At 42.7% G+C, this 20591-nt stretch overlaps 1 protein-coding gene and 1 long non-coding RNA gene across 4 annotated transcripts in view; one reads left to right on the top strand and one right to left on the bottom strand.

Moving 5' to 3' along the window:
* Positions 1 to 20591, top strand: part of LOC119854301 (coiled-coil domain-containing protein 169-like) — a 39778-nt gene that overhangs the window by 5949 nt on the left and 13238 nt on the right. For 2 of the 3 annotated variants that reach the window (XM_038398357.2, XM_038398348.2), the window contains exons 3-6: positions 1873 to 1983; positions 2075 to 2115; positions 17692 to 17790; positions 18005 to 18058. In XM_038398357.2, coding sequence (XP_038254285.1) covers positions 1873 to 1983; positions 2075 to 2115; positions 17692 to 17790; positions 18005 to 18058 — 305 coding nt within the window. The remainder of the gene's footprint in view (positions 1 to 1872; positions 1984 to 2074; positions 2116 to 17691; positions 17791 to 18004; positions 18059 to 20591) is intronic. The other variant, XM_043504408.1, reaches the window with a different exon arrangement.
* Positions 14113 to 15405, bottom strand: LOC122457925. Its single transcript, XR_006277674.1, has 2 exons — positions 15353 to 15405; positions 14113 to 14805 (listed from the first exon to the last, which is right to left on the bottom strand). It is a non-coding gene; the product is annotated as an uncharacterized LOC122457925 (long non-coding RNA).

Below are 20591 nucleotides of genomic sequence, written 5' to 3'. Positions count from 1 at the left end.
GACTAGATCAGCGTTTTTCAAACTGGGGTCCACGGATCTCTGGGGGTCCCCAAGGGTACTCCAGGGGGTCTGTGGACCCCGCTGATCAACTCCTTCCCTGCCCTCCCTCTATCTCCAGGAGGCTACTGAAGCCAAACTGGGAGATTTTAGGCACTAAAGGTCCAGCGTGGCTAAGGCAGGCTCTCTCCCTTCCCTTGCTCTGCACTGTTCCTGAAAGTAGCTGGCCTGTCCCTGCGGCCCCTGGGTGGGGGGGGGGGGGGGCACGGAATAGTCTCCGTGCGCTGCCCTCACCCCGAATGCCGACTCCGTAGCTCCCATTGGCCAGAAACTGTGGCCAATGGGAGCTATGGGGGCAGTGCCCGGAGACTCCCTGCACCCCCCTTCAAGAGCCGCTGCCAGAGAGATGTGAGAGTTGCTTTTGGGAGCTTCCCGTGGTAAGCGCTACCTGGCTGGAGTCCTCACCCCCTCCTGTGCCCCAACATCCTGCCCCAGCCCAGAACCTGCACCCCTCACCCCCTCCTGCACCCCAACCCCCTGCTTCAGCCTGGTGAAAGCAAGTGAGAGTGGAGGAGGGGGGATGGAGTGAGCGGGGGGAGGGAAAAGGTAGGGAAGGGTGGGGCCTTGCGGGAACGAGTGGATTGGGGGCAGGGTCTGGGGCTGAGTTGGGGGCTTTGGGGATCCCTGAAAAAATTTAAATCAAATGGGGATCCTCGGGTTGCTGAAGTTTGGGAACCTCTGGACTAGATGATCACAATAGTCCCTGTTGGCCTTGGAATCTATGAATCTTGAAGATGTAAAAGAAAGTCATAATAAAGACTACCAAAGTACATTCGCCATGTATTTTGTATTATTTCACATATCAATGAAAAATGTAAAAAAAACATAAGTTTTAGTTACTGGATGAAATCCTGGCCTCACTGGGTATGTCTACACTGCAGTGTAAGACTGCTTGACCCCATACCCTTGTGTCTACACTGCAGTTGTGCTAACAAAGGGCGTAGACCCAAGGTTCCAGGACCCTGCAGGGCAATCAGGTCCAAGCTCAAGTCAAGCTGGGACCCAGGGTCCAAGCCTTATTGCTTTGCAGTGTAGCCAGGTCCGCAGAGTCATCCGGAAGTGTCCCACAATTCCATGGGACAACTTCCTTAGTCCTCTCTATCCCAACAATCTGCAATCTACTCTTTTGAAAACAGAAACACCTCTCCCCCTGGGAAACGGCAGCAGCGCAGGTCAGCCTCAATCCATTCTGTTCTGATTGCCGATCTGCAAACATACTATCAGAAAGCTTCCCCTGAGTTACAATGGAGAGCAAACCGATCAAGCCTTTTGCAAAGTGAGCTGCTTCCTACTAATGTGCAGAGCAGGCAGTAAAGTTTTCCCATAGTGCACCATGTTTCTAGAGCTAGAGTGTGTCTCATTTCAGAGGGCAGGGGGCGAGCTAGGGATTCTGGGATATGGTTACTGTGACTCGGGTCTGCGCGCTGACTGCAGTGTGGATGCCAGAGCCTTACGTTCAAGCACAGGTCATGACATTCTTAATTTAGTGTTAAAATACAATGTAGATGCTCAAGCCCAGGGGGTCCTGAACATGGGTCAGCTGACTCAAGTCCCACTAATTCTGGGTTTACATTGCAGTGTAGATGTACCCACAGAAGTAAATGGCAAAACTCCCATTGACTTCCGGGGAGCAGTATTTCATCTAGTATCTTTTTCAAGTTCCCTTGTTTGTAAATGGACACTTTCTTGGTTACACAGTTGTGGGATGCAAGGCTCCAAAAGGAGGTGGAGTCATTCTGAAAAAGGCAATTTCTAGTTCTAGTGGTATGAATTAAAATTTGGAAATAAATATAGTAACATTGTGTTTCTTTGGAGGTAATGAATGGAAAACCAGGTATGAGACACAAGTAGAACTGAACAGACAACTAGAAAGGCAAACTGGTCTTCTCCAAGAAAAGATGGAACATATTCGTGGAAATCCAACAGGTAGAAGTGGGCATTCATAGATATATTAATATATAATTTTATGAATACTAGAGAAATATATCAAGGTATCACATATTTTGCTTATTTACAGATAGATTGTCTTCTATTCGCTCCTTTGATCAAATGCCTGTGGTGAGTACATTGGCATTTAATTGCATAAGCATCTAACAGTTCATTGTAGCTAGGGAAATTATTAAATAATTTCAGCCATTTGCAGCCCAGAAAATAATCAGTGACCCTATCCAGAAGCCACAACAATCAACCCATGTATTTTGTCATTGTTTCATCTCTGCAATTGTTTATAAACTTGTAAGACATATAGTAAAACAAGTAAATAGGGGATACATAAAACATGAATCCTGGGATATACAATCTTACATATTACAGTGGGAGTTTTTATTTAGTAAAGACCGCATGATTGGGTGCTAAATCATGAGTCATACTGAGGTGGAGTACCTGGACAGTTTCAATTAATAATTTATATAATGTATATTCTCGATGCATTTAGTACTATTTAGTACAGATACATTGTACACAACATATTTATGGGGAAATCCTCATTGTAGAATAAATGTTACATTTGTAAAATACAAAATGGCTTAAGCATTTTCATTTCTTTAACTTCACTTCCTCCAAAGCCATGCAAACTTCACATTCACGCAAAGCCTGAAAAATTGCCCAGGGTGAATGAGGCTGGTTAGGGAATGGCACTCGGGAACCACAGAGACCTTCACCCACAATGTGGGTGCATAAGGGGGCAGAGTGAAAACAAAGTTGAATTCTGGATTTTTCTTTTGTTTTTTTAACCTCTCAAGCTCCAGATACTATTACGTTAAGGCCCTTTAATCCTCCCATTCTGTTGTCTGGCGTGAACAAAGAAATAGAGAATCCATGTAATATAGGCAGAAGTAATATAAGATAGGGCAATGTGAATCTGTGAAATGTTCCTTCCAGCTTGGGAGCTTACGGAAGCCCTCTGATTGAACTCTGAGTGGTTCAGGCTTTCCAGGTTGGGTGGAAGGAGGTTGAGCCAGGAAGTAGCTTATATACAATACAGCTTTCTTCCCAACCCAGTGCATTTCCAAATGGAAGTGCGTGTTTTGGAATTAATACTGCTCCAAACACAATTAAATTCCCTTTATAGCTCTGACCTCCTCAGATGGAGGTTTGGGCACATCTATGATGAAGGAAACCAATAACAGCACAATTTCTAAGTGATCTGTTCTGCCAGAAGGCAGAGGAGGGATCGAGAAAGGAGCGTAGAGGGGCCTAGACTTTTTCACTGGTATCTGGGAAACTTCTGGGTATCTAGGAAACATCCCTGCCCTGTCCATGAGGCCTCCTTCACCCTTATTCCACAGGAACTGCAGGTGTTCAGGCTTGCAGATTTAGCCAAACCTTTTTCTGCTCCTGTGAGTTTCTCTGTGGGGAAAAAGGAAATATTTAGCCCTTTGAGGATTAGAATGAGAAACTGACATTTCTTGGTGGACAGGAGCAGGGAGGTCGGCAGCTAGCCATCACCCTACTTATGTTCAGTGTTTTTAATGTTATTTATTAAAACTTCAAAGTCCCAAACTTGCCATTACGTATGAGAGCCTATGAAGACATCCATATGATGTTTTTTTTAAATGATATGTTCTAGTTCAAACAGAAATTAATTCAAGGAAGTCTTATGGCGTGTGTTATACAAGGTCAGAGTAGATGATCACAGTGGTCTCTTCTGGCCTTGGGAGTTAAATAATGCTTCCAGTAGATACCATATCATTTCTATAGTGTCCCAATATTAGATAATGGATTCCTTTCTGAGGAACATTGTAGAAAGATAAAGTCTATTAGGTCTTGTCATCTTTATGTTATTTTTAAAACACCTTCAGGAGTTTAAGAATTTATGGGATTGAAAGACCGGTAAATCTAAAAAGTTAGGTACTTGTATGAGAATTCTTTTTTGACTAGAGAAGATGGAATGAATACAAACAAATTACCTTTGTTTCATATTATTTTTTATTTATTTGTATGCAGTAGCACTTACGAGCCCCATTGTGCTAGTTCTGTACAAACACAGACCAAGAAGATCCAAAGAGCAAATAATTGTAAGCAAATATTGTGTATATGTTTACCAGACACCCACAACACATTGTCTGGCAAAAGTCTACTTTCTCCACATTCCACTCTTTACTTTTAAAAGCTAAAGGTCTTGTTTTTGAGCACCAAAAGGGTAATGATAAAAATAGGCACTCGGGTACCATGGCAATGAATAAGTTATAAGAATCTAAATAGAATGGAATAGTTTACACCAAGGCAAACTCTTGGATGGTGGATAAGGAAGCACACTGGATTTTCCGTACCCAGAAATTGAAATAATTGCTGTCAAATGTCAATATCATTGATTGTATGGACCTGGAATCTTGCTGAGGAATTTTTCCTTGCTTTGGAAAATGTGTTCATCCATGTTTAAACACACAGGTATTATTTTGATGATATCATTTTGACTTGAAATCCTCTGTTTGTTTGTTCATTTGTTTCCAAAAGTAGTGATGATGTCATCCCCTTCAAACAGCACAATAATATGGAATCAATAATACAAACATTTTCTTCTTTATAAGTGGAAATTAGAAAATCATTTCTGCATGTTGAGGCTAGATATTGAAAAGCTCTGAAATAGGGGCAGCACAAAGAACTTCTACAGTGAAGACTGTTGTTCATAACTTCCTTTGTGCCCCAGTGAATAATACACAAGCTATACTGAAATTCAGAAATAATTATGAAGAAATTGAAATGTAGTCCCTTTGAAACCTAGCCCAACGCGAATTTTACTTCCTCTTGTTAGATAAAAGCAGTTAGCATTTGTTCACTTCTTTTTCGTTACACAATATTATGTGAAATATACATAGGCTGTCTCCTAAATATCATTTCCCATGTTAGAGAAAAATCTTCATCTTTTTTTCCTCTCATTATAGTTACTGCAAGAAAGCTTACCTATACAGAGGCTTTATTATGCAAATAGAGGAAGGCATACTGCAGAATCAGTTCAGAAGAACACACTTCAGATAGCATTGCCTTAGCAACGCTCTAGTTAAGATTAGCTGCAGAACCAGGGTTTCTATTATAAATCACTATATTCAGCGCTGTCCATCATTGTGATTGAGGAAATTCTGAAATTGTTGTTCAGGCATTTGCTTTGCAAAACTGTATTATAGTGAAAACGCTGGATACATACCTTAGCCACACATAGGCCATCCCTGTACCTTACTGGGGTTCTGCAATTGTTATTACATTACTAGCAAAATGTGTGCGATAGAGTCACGTTGGAGAAAAAGCTGAAGACACACACTGGGTATCTGGATCATAAGAAGACGTATGTGAGAATTGTTGTGCAGTGATGTGTTGAAGGCTTCTTTGAGCCTTTGTCTCGGGGACATCAGGACTTTGCCAAGGTGGAGGAAATTTTGACAATTTCCTTAGTGGGTAACCTTTAACTCAACTTCACTGACCTTGTTTGCTTAAGTCTCAAATAGGGCTGTGTGAAAAGTGTGTCTGAGTTTCCTTCTCTTTGCAAACTTCAATACTAGCTTGGAAAAAGGTCTGCATAGGGCCCTGAGATGTCCCTGATACAGTTTAGGAAGGCAGCAAGCTGGTCCCTGGTATCAAAAAGGTTGAGAAATACTGCTCTAGACCTCTTCAACACACCTTATGTGTCCTGGAGACCCGTTGACCTCGCTTCCCCTGCCTCGTTGCCATCCTGGTATAGGATGTTCTTCCTCTGATATCTTTGGTCACAGCAGGTGGTCACTTTCTTTAAGTCTTTATATGGTCTTCAGTGGGGCAGGAAACACCTGCTTTTTCTCAGCAGGGCAATAGGAGCAGAGGAAAATCCTGCTACCAGCCCCCTTTATAGCCATACAGCTGGGGATTATAGGTCTTCTGTTCCCTAGCTTGTGGCTGGTCAGAAACCCTGGTGGTTCCCTAGTACCGCCTATATTGGCTTGGGAAAAAGGGTGCTCCTTGGAACTTGATGTTCATGTAGAACCTGAAACAATCTGTGCCAACCCCTAAGCCAAACAAACCGACCCCAGCAGAGTTCATGCAGCCTGTCATAATCTTCATATTATTTTTTAATATAGCTTTAATGTGAATTATTATATTATCCACAAGGGGGCACTTGGTATTTAAGTATGCATAGCCCTACTGGGTTCAGTTGTACTGAAGTCTTTAGTATTCAATGCACAAAACCTCATGTGTACAGTATATGCAGAAACATGCTTTGCTAAAGAACTTTATTTCATTTTGTCACAGTAATTATTACAGTATGAAATTAGTGACAGTTTATCAATAGAGCTAAATATGGAGTTCAATTTCAGTAACATGAAAGATGCAGCATTACTTTTTGCACTAGGTTTTAGATTTAATTACTTCAGCTGATAGACATACCTCCTGGTGTTGGAAGGAAAAGAGTTTATTTTCCGGGTGAAACTACATGTGATTTCAAATGTCAAGTAGAATAGATTGTAGAGGCTTCATGATTTTCTTCACATGCCAAACAAATGTATTACTTATGTGGCTACCTGATAGAAGAAAATCGAAGAGGATTAGGGCTGGAGTGAATTGCTGCTAGATCATTAGACAGCTCAAGTCAGTCTCTGGTGAAAGTAAGTTTGCTTCGTTGACGATGTCTCTTATTTGTCACCGTGGATATGGAGGAGCGATTGATGGAAATTGTCATCTGCATTCCTAGTGGCAGCAATACACTGAAAAATCCACTATGAAAACGGCTTATGTGGGTGGTTTTAAAATCCAACTGCAATATAAATCTGCATAATTTCATTTGCTGGCAGTTGTTAAGTCAACCGCATACTTTGGAGGGAATAAAAAAAGAAAAAGTGTGGGGATAAATGCAGAAAAGATTAATGGGGGTGGGGGTTCCCTTTACTGCGAAGCTTTGGATATTGGTCACTGCTGGAAATTAGACTTGATGGATCATTGGGCTAATAACATATTTGCTAGTGAAGAATTCAGTTATGTAAAGAAGTCTCTCAAGGTATTTTAAAATTGCAGCATGTCTTTTAGCCCATCAGCTCACTCAGAGTGACTTGACACAGGCAGTTTAATGAAAACTAAGAATCTTAAATCCTTTAGTCATCTGATGTCTCCTTTCCAGGAATACATTGTCCGGCTAGTCAGGGTTTAGCAGAAGAGGCTGTTAAACCTTAACTTACAAGAGTGACAATATTTAATTAAACCAATTTCAGCAATAAAGTTTTCCTGACTTTTTCAGGGTTTAGATCAGAATTTATCCCACCCACTCAATCTTGAGGCTTGGTAGTAGCATATTCTCACAGGTCAGTGCTGGATAAAGGAGGGAAGGAGGGAGATAATGGTCTGGAGGTCACCCTGGTGCACCCCCTGCAGTCAGTGATGACACCACTGCTGAGTCCCTGCCTTGGTTTCCTTTTTTGGGCTATCAATAAGTTCAGTAAGGTCCGCATATAGTGAAGGTTGCCCCTTCAGGAGTCCAGTTTATTTAACCAAAGTCTGAACATAGTATGCAAATTAGCATAAGAATAGCCACACTGGGTTGGACTAATGGTTCATCTAGTCCAGTATCCTACCTTACGACAGTGGCCTATGCCAGATGCTTCAGAGGGAATAAACAGAACAGTGCAATTATCAAGTGATCCATCCCCTGTTGTCCAGTCTCAGTTTCTCTCAGTCAGAGGCTTAGGTACACCTACAGCATGGGATTGCTTATTTTACCATCTTGGCTAATAGCCACTGATGGACCTAACCTCCATGAACTTACCTAATTCTTTTTTTAACCCAATTATAGTTTTGGCCTTCACAGCATCCCTTGGCAGTGAGTTCCACAGGTTGACTGTTCATTGTGTGAAGAAGTACTTCTTTGTTTTGTTTTAAACCTGCTGCCTATTAATTTCATTGGGTGACAGATGTTTCTTGTGTTATGTGAAGGGGTAAATAACACTTCCTTATTCACTTTCGCTACACCATCATGATTGTATAGCTCTCTCTCGTATCCCCCCTTAGTCATGTCTTTTCTAAGATGAACAGTCCCGGTCTTTTTAATCTCTCCTCATATGGAAGCTGTTCTATATCCTTAATCATGGTTTTGCCCTTCTCTGTACCTCTTCCATTTACAATATATCTTTTTATTGAGATGGGGCAACCAGAAATGCACGGAGTATTCAAGATGTGGGCGTACCATGGATTTATATAGTAGCATTATGATATTTTTTGTCTTATTATCTATACTTTTCCTAATGGTTCCTAACATTCTGTTAACTCTTTTGACTGCTGCTGCACATTGAGCAGATGTTTTCAGAGAACTATCCACAATAACACCAAGATCTCTTTCTTGAGTGGTAACAGCTAATTAGACCACATCATTTTGTATGTATAGTTGGGATTATGTTTTCCAATCTGCTGTACTTTGCATTCAGCAATATTGAACTTCATCTGCCATTTTGTCATCCAGTCACCCAGTTTTATGAGATCCCTTTGTAACTCTTCGCAGTCTACTGTAGACTTAACTATCTTGAGTAGTTTTGTATCATCTGAAAATTTTACCATCTCACTATTTATCCCTTTTTCTAGTCATTTCTGAATATGTTGAACAGCCCTGCTCCCAGCAGGGCTGATGATAGACGAAATGGCACCCCAGGTGAGCCGTGTCTTCGGTGCCCGCCCCCCTCCATTTGTTAAACTTTTGAATACCCTTATTTTTATTGCATTTGTAGTCCATGTCACAACTTTGATGCACGATTTGCATGCATGATTTATCCCTGTCATATAAGATGATAAATTTGCACGCTAGGATCTGTAAATCCGTATTTATTCATGCCATATATAAGCAAATAAAAAAATAGTTTCATCTAAGAATATAGAAACTTTAATTTTAAAAATAACTGAAATGTACTAACATCAAAAAATTGAACTGTGCACCAACATTGGGTGGACCAGCATTAAATAGTGTTACAGTAGGTGACAGCCTTAGAATGTCAACCCTAGTCCTTTAGTTCAAAAGATTGTTTTTCTTGCCTTTGCCCTCACGAAATGAAGCACAGCATCAGAGAGATCCAAAGGCTGGCCAATGGCCTTTTCAAGCTATAAAATAGAGTATGGCACTGTTGTAGCCAGCGTTGCAAGATATTTACATGCCAGATGTGCTAAAGATTTATATGTCCCTTCATGCTTCAACTACCATTCCAGGGGACGTGTATCCATGCTGATGACAGATTCTGCTTGATAACAATCCAAACCAGTGCGGATGGACACATGTTCATTTTCATTAGCTGAGTCAGATGCCACCAGCAGATGATTGATTTTCTTTTTTGGTGAATTTCTGCTCTGGAATGTTGCTCTTTTAAGACTTCTGAAAGCATGCTCCACACCTTGTCCCTCTCAGATTTTGGAAGGCACTTCAGATACTTAAACCTTGAGTCAAGTGCTGAAACTATCTTTAGAAATCTCACATTGGTAGGTACCTTCTTCGCGTTTTGTCAAATCTGCAGTGAAAGTGTTTTTAAAATGAACAACATGGACTGGGTCATCATCCAAGATTGCTATAACATGAAATAAATGGTAGAATGTGGGTAAAATAGAGCAGGGCGGGGGACATACAATTCTCCCCCAAGGAATTCAGTCACAAATTTAATTAATACATTATTTTTTTAATGAGCGTCGTCAGCATGTCCTTCATAATGGTGGCCAAAGCATTAAGGGGCATATGAATGTTTAGCATATCTGGCACGTAAATACCTTGCAATACCAGCTACAAAACTGCCATGCAAATGCCTGTTCTCACGTTCTGGTGACATTGTAAATAAGAAGAGGGCAGAATTATCTCCTGTAAATGTAAACAAACTTGTTTGTCTGAGCATTGACTGAACAAGAGGTAGGATTGAGTGGACTTGCAGGCTCTAAAATTTTACATTGTTTTATTATTAATGCAGGGCGGTTTTGTACATAATTCTACATTTGTAAGTTCAACTTTCAAGATAAAGAGATTGCGCTACACTACTTGAATTAGGTGAATTGAAAAATACTATTCTTTTTTTAACTGTGCAAATACTAGTAATCAAAAATAAATATAAAGTGAGCACTGTACACTTTGTATTTTGTGTTGTAATTGAAATCAATATATTCAAAAATGTAGAAAATATCCAAAAATATTTAAATAAATGGTATTCTATTATTGTTTAACAGTGCAATTAATTTTTTACACTTTTTTACGCTTGACAGCCTTACTTAATACTATATAATTTATCAGTTTGTTCCAAAACCTCCTATATTGACGCCTCAATCTGGGACAGTTCCTCAAATTTGTACGTCGGGTGGCTTGTGTGTGGGAATCTCCCTCAGATCCTTGGTAGCGAAGACCAATACAAATAATTAATTTAGCTTCTCTACAATGGCCTTGTCTTCCTTGAGTGCTCTTTTGATTTAGCACCTTGATCATCCAGTGGCCCCACTGATTGTTTGGTAGACTTCCTGCTTGTGCTGTACTTAAATTTTTGCCATTAGTTTGAATCTTTTGCTAGTTGCTCTTCGCATTCTTTTTTGGTCTGCCTAATTATACTTCTACACTTGACAATTTATGCTCTTTTCTATTTTCCTCAGTAGGATTTGACTTCCAGTTTTTAAAGGATGCCTTTTTACTTCTAACCACTTCTTTTATTCTGTTGGTTAGCCATGATGGCATTTTTTTGGTTCTCTTAATATTATTTTTAATCTGGGATTTACATTTAATTTGAACCAGTATTACGGTGTTTTTTAAAGTTTCTATGCAATTTACGGCATTTCACTTTTGGGACTGTTCCTTTTAATTTACATTTAACTAACTTTTTCATTTTCTTTTATTCCCTTATCTGAAGTAAAATACTACTGTGGTGGGCTTCTTTGGTATTTCCCTCCTCCCCCCACAAGGATGTTAAATTTAATTACATTATAGTCACTATTACCAAGCAGTTAATTTATATTCCCCTCTTGGACCAGATCCTGTGTTCCATTTAAGACTATATCAAGAAATGCCTCTCCCCTTATGGGTTCCAGGCCTACCTGCTCCAAGAAGCAGTCATTAATGGTCAACTTAGCCTTCACTCCTGTGTTCTAGCAATCTAATCTTAGTTAGCCCCCCACCAAAGGCCCTCCATTCAGGCTCTTCACCAGTAAGGCCCTCTTAGGTCAGGAATCTCCTCAGGACTCAGCCCTCCAGGCATCACCTGGGTTCTCTCTCTGAACTATCAGCCCCTGCATAGGTCAAACTACTCTAGCTCTTCACTTTGGCCGCTGTCTGGTAAGATCCTTTTGCTGGAATCAAGCCTCTCTATGGCTTTGCTCCTTGGGGATCCTGATTCCTCCAGGAACACCTTTCCTAGTTCTCCTTGTCTGGCGAGTTCTCTAATCAGCTCCCCTAAGGAGTACTCCTGTCCTGGGTTCTAGTAACTGAGTCCTCATAAGCATTTTTTTTAGCCCCCAGGTGCTCCTTACCTAATTAGCTGCCACCCAGGTACTTAGGCAATTAACTATCCACAGGTGGATCTGGGTTATTTTATTCTCCTTAGTGGAGTCTGTCACAGGTAGGCTGCGTTTCTGTCTCCTTCAGAGGGCTAGCTCTCCTGTGAGCTCTTGCTAGTCCTTGTTTTTTGCCGAGACTTCTCTACGCAGCCTGGTCTATGCTGTGTGTCTTTGTTCTTTGAGCTGTTTGCTGTGAGCTTCTTTTGTGCTGTTTCACTTCTTTGTACAGAAAGCTGCTCACATTGCTGTAAGCCTCTTGAGTTACATCTGTTTCAATCCAATGAAGTGGTTTTTTACCCATGAAAGCTTATGCCCAAATAAATCTGTTAGTCTTTAAGGTGCCCCAACCAGAGTCTTTTTGTTTTAGTGGATACAGACTAACATGGCTACCCCCTGATACTTGACATCTGTTTCAATGAGTTTTTATCCCCTCCTTTCTCAGAGAGTTATTTGAAGGTGAACACACCCCTTAGGGGTTTGGCTGGATTCAGCTTGGCTGGATTCTTGCTTTATGCAGCTATACTTGTGACTAGATGCACCAGAGATAAGGTCTCAGTTGCTTCTTCAGTTACTGCTTATGTAGTAGGAGTTGAAGGTGATCTGCCCTAACAGAGTTAGCTCTTAGGATATCTTCAAAGTTTTACTTGTTTAAATTTTATTCAGTCCATTTTCTGAAACATTATTTTATCTCTTCCAGTGTTTGAATATCTAGAGAGGTTTTTCACATCAGTAAACACATGTGTAGTCTATATTGGTTCCCTGCCTCGTTTAATACCTGAAGTATGTGCTCAAGAAGGAAGAGCTCTGCAGCAGAGCTTGCCTCATTCAGTGTTCATTGTGTGCAGGACATAAGTGTTTTGTCTAGCAAATAGTTCCTTATTATGGAAGGAGGATGATCCCGTTGTTAGCTTAGGACTTGGGTTAAAGTCCCTGCTTCTCCACAGGCTCCCTGTGTGACCTTGGGTAAGTCATTTAGCCTCTCTGGTTCATTTCTCCATCTGCAAAATGGGGCTAATACTTCTCTACCTCACAGAAGAATTGTGAAGATAAATACATTAAATATCGTGAGGTGCTCAGATACTACAAGTGATGAGGGCCATATAAATACTTTAGATATATTATAGAAATTTTTTCTAGACTTTTTTTCTGGTAGAAAACATAGGAATTAGGGTACTACTAGAGGTATGAGCTAGAGTTATACTAGGAAACAACCATTTTGGAAAATTATTTTCAGCAAATTACTTTGAGCTGGTGTTGAAAATGATTTAAGACCATGCTGATGAGTCAAATCCCTTCAAAAAGCATGTTACACAAATGCAGAGTGGATCACCCAAAAGTAAGGAAATGCTAAAATTAAATTTGCTTGTGAAACCTTAACTCTGCCTTGTTTACACTCGGGAACTGAACTGTTGCAACTTAACGGTGCAGTACATCAACACTAACCCTTCTGGTTTGGGTGCAGTTCTCCCCTGTACTAGATGCACTGCTGTTTATGAGCTATTCCTCAGGCGCTGAACGTGATGCACAATTTCCCACAAAGTAAGGCATTAGGACTGTCTAAAGGAATTATGGGAGATGGGTCAAATCCTTTAACTCACTATCAACAGCAGTCTGTTTTGGCATCTTGTCCCAAAATAGAGAGTGCACTGGAGGTTCAGAGCATTTTCTATTTGTTCAGAGAGCCAGATTTGTTCTTTAAGAGCTGAAAATGCAGAGCTAGCTTTCTGCAGAAGTTTGAAGGTGGTTAGGGTTCATATTTCAGTAGAGCACCAAGGTCACCAGAGAGTCAGAACAGAATCCGTGAACTTTATTTTGCTGCTCCTGGGGAGATGCTTCAGCAGAATCCACCTCACATGATGGTACCTGACTCTGAGCAGGCCCTGTTTGACAGGGACCTGTACTAAGCTTGAGGGATCGGATTACTGCTGGTGGGGGCTTGGCAGAGGACAGGCTATTTGGTTTCTTTTTTTTTTTTTGTCTGTCACATCAGGGGTTGTGAGGAAGGGTTCTCAGTGTCTATTGAAGTAACTGAGTTGAAGTAAGAGAGGGACTTCTGCCCTCACTTGTGACTGTCAGCCTATTCCTTAATAGCAGTGGCAGTGTTCATGTAGGCCTAGCCCTTGGCCATGCAGAAAAGTACAAATAATACATAGCATAATACATATCTTGTATAGATGGCTCCCCATCTCCCAACGGTCCAGCAAATGCCTCTGATACCTCTTGTGACATATTGGTGCCCTCTCCTTCCTCTTTGGGCTTTAGTGTTGTCAAGGATCATTTCAGTCTCCATAGACACCCAGGAACTAGCATCTGTTCAAACATGTGAAGGTGCAGCTACCAGCCTTGCTTTGATGCACCTTCAAGCCTTTAATTTTCTCTTTGCACTGCTGGGCCAGATACGCATTCACCTGTCAAAAGCAATGGTGTGCTGAATAGTCTGGGTTACCTGGGATTGGATCTAACTATTGTTCAAGATCTGAATGAGTTTCCTGGCATCTACCTTGAGTCAGCTGCTAGCACAACTGTAGGATAGCTTCTGAGAAGAAATTATCCCAGATCCAAAAGCAAACTGAGTACTGGAACACAGTGATCCTGAAGAAGAGTCTGGCTTTAAAAGTGCAGGCTATGGGACTGGAGGTATGTACATGCCATTGTGTTCAGTCAGGGACTTCTAGAAGACTTGATCCCTAGGGTCAAGTGGCCACAGAGTTCAGAAATTTGACCAGAAGAGCCACTAAAAAGTACTCAGTTGTTCTGCTGCTGCTATAGCTGCAACACCAGCACGTCCTGTCGTCACCAGCCCTATAGAATGACCCAGTGCAGGGGCATATGGTGATGCTTGGACTTGCTCAGAACAGTTAAAAAGTAGCATGAACTCCCATCTACTGTTGGGAGGAGTTTTGTGTGGGACACAAAGTGTGTTACAAGTATGTCAGGTGGTTACACTCCCCAAAGTGCTGTCAGGTAGAGATTGCTATTAAAACTTTCTTCCAACCAAAATTCAGTCTCCTAGAGTTGACAGAGTTAAGGCTTTTTCTTTCTTTCCTTCTTTGATTCTGTGGGGACACTGATGTAATAATGAAGTAGAATATGGCACTAGTTGGATTTAGCCAAATTACCTCCTCATTATGTCCTTTTCTTTTTTTCTCCAAATGGGCTGAATGTAAACACTCTGTAAGCTCCTAGATCCTATAATAGGGAGAGGTTTGCAACACAGTTTCAGCTGCAGCTCAGGTGTTTTCACTTCCAGTTTTAATTTAAAAACAATGGCTTTTCATGTCTTCTCCAATGTATCTGTCATAATAGAAAACTAAAGTTAATAGCAGCTCAGCCATGGGTGAATGTAACACGGCACTGACTCACCACTATGGTGCCTGCTGCTGGTAAGTCTGGGAATTAGCTCTTTCCAGTCTCAGAGCACCTCCTGCTGGCCTGTGTCTCCCTACCAATACCTGCTTCTTGGTCTCCATCACTATACTTCAGGCCCCATGTCCCTCCCAGCCCAAGGTGCCCCTTCTCCTGGGTACTGCCCTGCAGCAGTACCCCCACACTCAGGGTTCTCCCCTCCCTGGGGAACCCTAATCCCTTAAACCCACCTCACCTCAGTGACCCACTGCCAGTCTTCATCTAGCCCCTTCCCTCAGGGGCAAACTGCAGTCTGAAGTGGCCACTCATCATCAGCAAGGGGGTTGGACCTGCTGCCTCTTCCTTCCCTGGCTGCTTTCCCATAGCCCTAATATCCCCTCCAGCCCTGAAAGCCAGACCTCTGCCTGGGGGTTTGCCAGGCTGGAGCTTCCCCAGCTCCTCCTGCCCTTCCCCAGCACTGCACTGTCCAAAGTACCCTTTTCTCTTTCAGGCAGCCAGGTCCATCTCTCTCCAAGCTGGAGAATGACTGATTGCCTTCTGCCCCGGCAGCCCTTTTATAGGGCCCAGCCTGGCCCTGATTGGCTCTCCAAGGGCTGGCTTTTAACCCCTTCTAAACTGGAGTGGGGTGACTGCCCTGCTACAGTGAAGCATTCTTGAAAGCCATGGCTCTGCTGTCAATTTCTGTTTTTTTAAATCAGCAGGAGGGGTTATTTCAATGTGGTGGCAGCTTTTAACAGCACTTCACCTTCAGCCAAACCACTATAAATTCTTGACTCTAATGAAAATCATTCACAGGGAAAGCTTAATAGTATCCAGGAACATTTTTGTGGAAAAGAAGGGACACAGCTTTAACAACAATATTACTGTACCCAAAAGAGAGAGTCCTTGTCAATTTAAGCTGTTTGCCTGCTGTGATACCATAACTCAAGGATAGGACAGACCAAATTATGGGGGAATTACTTCCATATGTCGTCTATAACACTGCTTCCTATAGAGACCCCATCCATGGACTCTCTACTGTCTCATACTGGGAGCCAGTTTTCTGGTAGCGGGTCAACCAAACTCCCTTGTAGCTCAGTCTTATGTGAAACTGAGCCATTCTCACATCGATTAGAAGTAGTGGGGCTTTACCTTACAGATGCTACCCCTTTCTATTCCCCCCACTATGTGCACGGCTGAGTATCAGGTAGTCACCAACCCTACTGATCCTCTGAAACCCTCAGAGTTAACTTCTGCAAAGAATGTATGCTATCATAATGGCAGAGAAGATTTGCAGCATATGCTATGCAGCATGAGAAAAATAATTAGTATTATGGTAGTGAGGAGAGGCCCCAACAGAGATTGGGGCCCCACAGACTAGGCCGGAGACAGTCCCTGCCCTGAAGTGCTTACAGATGAAATAGGCCAGAGTGTCAAAGAATGCAAGGAGAAACAGAGGCAACTTGCCCAAGGTCACACAGCAGGTCGGTGGCAGAGCTGGGAATAGGATCCAAGTCTTCTGACTCCTAATCCAGAGCACTGCTCACTAGACCACATAATTGTATCAGAATCACACCAGGCGAATACAGCACAGAGTGAAAAAATAACATGTGAATGCCAGATAATCCAAGTAATTCTCCTCCCTTCCCCCCACAAACTTGATACTAGATACAATTACACAAAAGATACAGGCCTTCCCTATGGTTATCCCTTTAGAGCTAGGTTGTTGTGAGTTATCTCAAATCAGGACATGTAGTTCCCCAAGCAAAGCCAATTGCTGCCTTGGCAAATAGTTTCCAAGTGTAGGTCCAGTTAGGACCTGGAACCTTCAACCCAATGAATTGCAGCCCAGGGACCAGACCTTGGTTGCAGGTAAGGGGCAACTTTGTGTGGCCCCGTGCAGTTGAGCAGAGTTCTCAGGAACTGCTGAGAGTAGCAAAGCCAGAACTAAATGTGTCTCATTTAACGATGGTGAAAGTGATAGCAGCATGATCCATAATGTCTGTCCCTGCGTAAATCAGCAGGAGCCATATAAATAACAAGGGAGTGTTGAGCATAATTAAGGCTAAAATTTTGTCATGGATATTTTTTGTAAAAGTCACGAACAGGTCATGGGCAATAAAGAAAAATTCACAGAAGCCTGTGACCTGTCCCTGACTTTTACTAAATATATCCATGATAAAATGGGAAGGGACTGGACAGCTGCAGGGTGGCTGGGATCTCTGGGTTCCCCACCACCCTTGGGGGCTCAGAGCTCCAGGGTCCCCCTGCCACCAGCAGCAGAGGGGAGCTGCAGGATCCCCCTGCCCCTTCCCCAGCAGCAAGGAGCGCTGTGGGAATCCCTCTGCCACCGCCGCAGTGAGGAGCTGTGGAGGTCTCCCTAGTTCCCATGGTGGCCGGGGACTGCGGGGGTCCCCCTACCCCCCTAGCAGCCAGGGTGCTGCAGGGGTCCCTCTGCCATGGCGGGTGGTGAGGGGCCCTGTGGGTCCCCATGTCCCCCACAGCAGTGGGGAGCTGCGGGGTACCTCCACTTCCCATGGTGGCTGAGAGCTTGGGAGCCTGCTGCCTTAGGCAGCTGGGGTACCTTACAGCACCCTGCCGCTGTGGGATGCAGCAGGACCCTGCAGTTCCCAGCCACCAGGGCTGAAGTCATGGAAGTCTTTGGAAGTCACGGATTCCATGACTTCCGCCACCTCCACGACAAAATCGTAGCTTTAAGCATAATCTCACAGACCTTGAAGATTGTAACTCAGAATCTAGATTGTGATAACAACCTCTATCATTGTTCAGAACAGGAATATTTGTAACCTATTGATTTTATTTATACAACTGCAGGGTTCCTTAAATCAGCTTCTTAAACAACTAGAAGAGGAAAAGAGAAATCTCCAGAACCAACTGAAGGATTATGAGCTTAGACTGGAACAAGAAGCAAAGGTCTGTTACTTCCATATCTGTCTAACCAGCCCTTTTTAGAAGCTGTTATGCTGTCTGAAATGGCTAACGCATTGGTGTAGAGAATGTAATGATTCCATGAAACATAAAATGAAAAAGTCCTGGGGTGGTACGTATGTTTGTTCTTTCCCTTTTGATTAATCATGCCAATTGTTTTGTTTGATTGTAACCATTTACCCATTATTTTAAAATGTAGGCTTACCATAAGGCTAATGATGAACGGCGCATGTACCTAGCAGAGATCTCACAGGTAAGTAACAAAAACTTTGCAACCTAATCATCTTTTTCCTCCCAAGCTGATGCTTGAAGGATCATTACTGTTTAATTCTTTATTTTTCTTTATCTTTTCTCCTTCATACAAATCTGAGTTTTATTCCAGCCAAGGAAAGCCAGGCATAGTTCCCTTCATAGCCAGGCCTCAGTTAGCTGGAGCGATTGCTAGAAAGTGATGGAAGTCTTTTTGTCATCTCTCTCTCTCTCTCTCTCTCTCTCTCTCTCTCTGCCATTGTTTACACTAGACTTCTTGACTTAAAATTTCCCACCCATTATATTGCTGGTGGGAGCACGAAAGTAGACAAGGCATGATGGCTAGTGGAGCTTTAACCATTATACAGTTTAGCCCTCCTCTGAGCAGAATAGGATGGCACAGAGGTTAAAATGCCAGCGGACAGTCTATACCTGCACATCCACTGTTACTATTATGGATAGAATTGAGCTGGTGGCAACAATGGTGGAAAGTCTTAAGAATAGAAGTCCAGTGTACCCATCCTGTTGAAGGGCTGACTACACTGCCCCTATACGGTATATAGTCCCTGCTGGCCCAGTGTAAAGAACTAAGCTCAGGTCTTATATACTCAGATTCTGTATTGTAGTATTCAGAGTAGCAGCCGTGTTAGTCTGTATTCGCAAAAAGAAAAGGAGTACCCGTGGCACCTTAGAGACTAACAAATTTATTAGAGCATAAGCTTTCGTGAGCTACAGCTCACTTCATCGGATGCATTTGGTGGAAAAAACAGAGGAGAGATTTACACACACACACACACACACACACACACACACACACACACACACACACACACACACACACACACACACACACACACACACACACACACACACAGAACATGAAACAATGGGTTTATCATACACACTGGTAAGGAGAGTGATCACTTAAGATAAGCCATCACCAGCAGCAGGGGGGGGAAAAGGAGGAAAACCTTTCATGGTGCCAAGCAAGGTAGGCTAATTCCAGCAGTTAACAAGAATATCAGAAAGAAAAGGAGTACTTGTGGCACCTTAGAGACTAACAAATTTATTAGTGAGCTGTAGCTCACGAAAGCTTATGCTCTAATAAATTTGTTAGTCTCTAAGGTGCCACAAGTACTCCTTTTCTTTTTGCGAATACAGACTAACACGGCTGCTACTCTGAAACCTAAGAATATCAGAGGAACAGTGGGGGGTGGGGTGGGAGGGAGAAATACCATGGGGAAATAGTTTTACTTTGTGTAATGACTCATCCATTCCCAGTCTCTATTCAAGCCTAAGTTAATTGTATCCAGTTTGCAAATTAATTCCAATTCAGCAGTCTCTCGTTGGAGTCTGTTTTTGAAGCTTTTTTGTGGAAGTATAGCCAATCTTAGGTCTGTGATCGAGTGACCAGAGAGATTGAAGTGTTCTCCAACTGGTTTTTGAATGTTATAATTCTTGACGTCTGATTTGTGCCCATTCATTCTTTTACGTAGAGACTGTCCAGTTTGGCCAATGTACATGGCAGAGGGGCATTGCTGGCACATGATGGCATATATCACATTGGTAGATGCGCAGGTGAACGAGCCTCTGATAGTGTGGCTGATGTGATTAGGCCCTATGATGGTATCCCCTGAATAGATATGTGGACAGAGTTGGCAACGGGCTTTGTTGCAAGGATAGGTTCCTGGGTTAGTGGTTCTGTTGTGTGGTGTGTGGTTGCTGGTGAGTATTTGCTTCAGATTGGGGGGCTGTCTGTAAGCAAGGACTGGTCTGTCTCCCAAGATCTGTGAGAGTGATGGCTCGTCCTTCAGGATAGGTTGTAGATCCTTGATGATGCGTTGGAGAGGTTTTAGTTGGGGGCTGAAGGTGATGGCTAGTGGCGTTCTGTTGTTTTCTTTCTTGGGCCTGTCCTGTAGTAGGTGACTTCTGGGTACTCTTCTGGCTCTGTCAATCTGTTTCTGCACTTCAGCAGGTGGGTATTGTAGTTGTAGGAATGCATGATAGAGATCTTGTAGGTGTTTGTCTCTGTCTGAGGGGTTGGAGCAAATGCTGTTATATCGTAGCGCTTGGCTGTAGACAATGGATCGAGTGGTATGATCTGGATGAAAGCTAGAGGCATGTAGGTAGGAATAGCGGTCAGTAGGTTTCCGATATAGGGTGGTGGTTATGTGACCATCGCTTATTAGCACCGTAGTGTCCAGGAAGTGGATCTCTTGTGTGGACTGGTCCAGGCTGAGGTTGATGGTGGGATGGAAATTGTTGAAATCATGGTGGAATTCCTCAAGAGCTTCTTTTCCATGGGTCCAGATGATGAAGATGTCATCAATGTAGCGCAAGTAGAGTAGGGGCATTAGGGGACGAGAGCTGAGGAAGCGTTGTTCTAAGTCAGCCATAAAAATGTTAGCATACTGTGGGGCCATGCAGGTACCCATCGCAGTGCCGCTGATTTGAAGGTATACATTGTCACCAAATGTGAAATAGTTATGGGTCAGGACAAAGTCACAAAGTTCTGCCACCAGGTTAGCCGTGACAGT

This window comes from Dermochelys coriacea, chromosome 1 (genome assembly GCF_009764565.3).
Source record: "Dermochelys coriacea isolate rDerCor1 chromosome 1, rDerCor1.pri.v4, whole genome shotgun sequence".
In the NCBI taxonomy this organism is placed as follows: domain Eukaryota; kingdom Metazoa; phylum Chordata; order Testudines; family Dermochelyidae; genus Dermochelys; species Dermochelys coriacea.
Note: the sequence above shows the minus strand (reverse complement) of the source record. Positions and strands in the feature narration are given on the sequence as shown.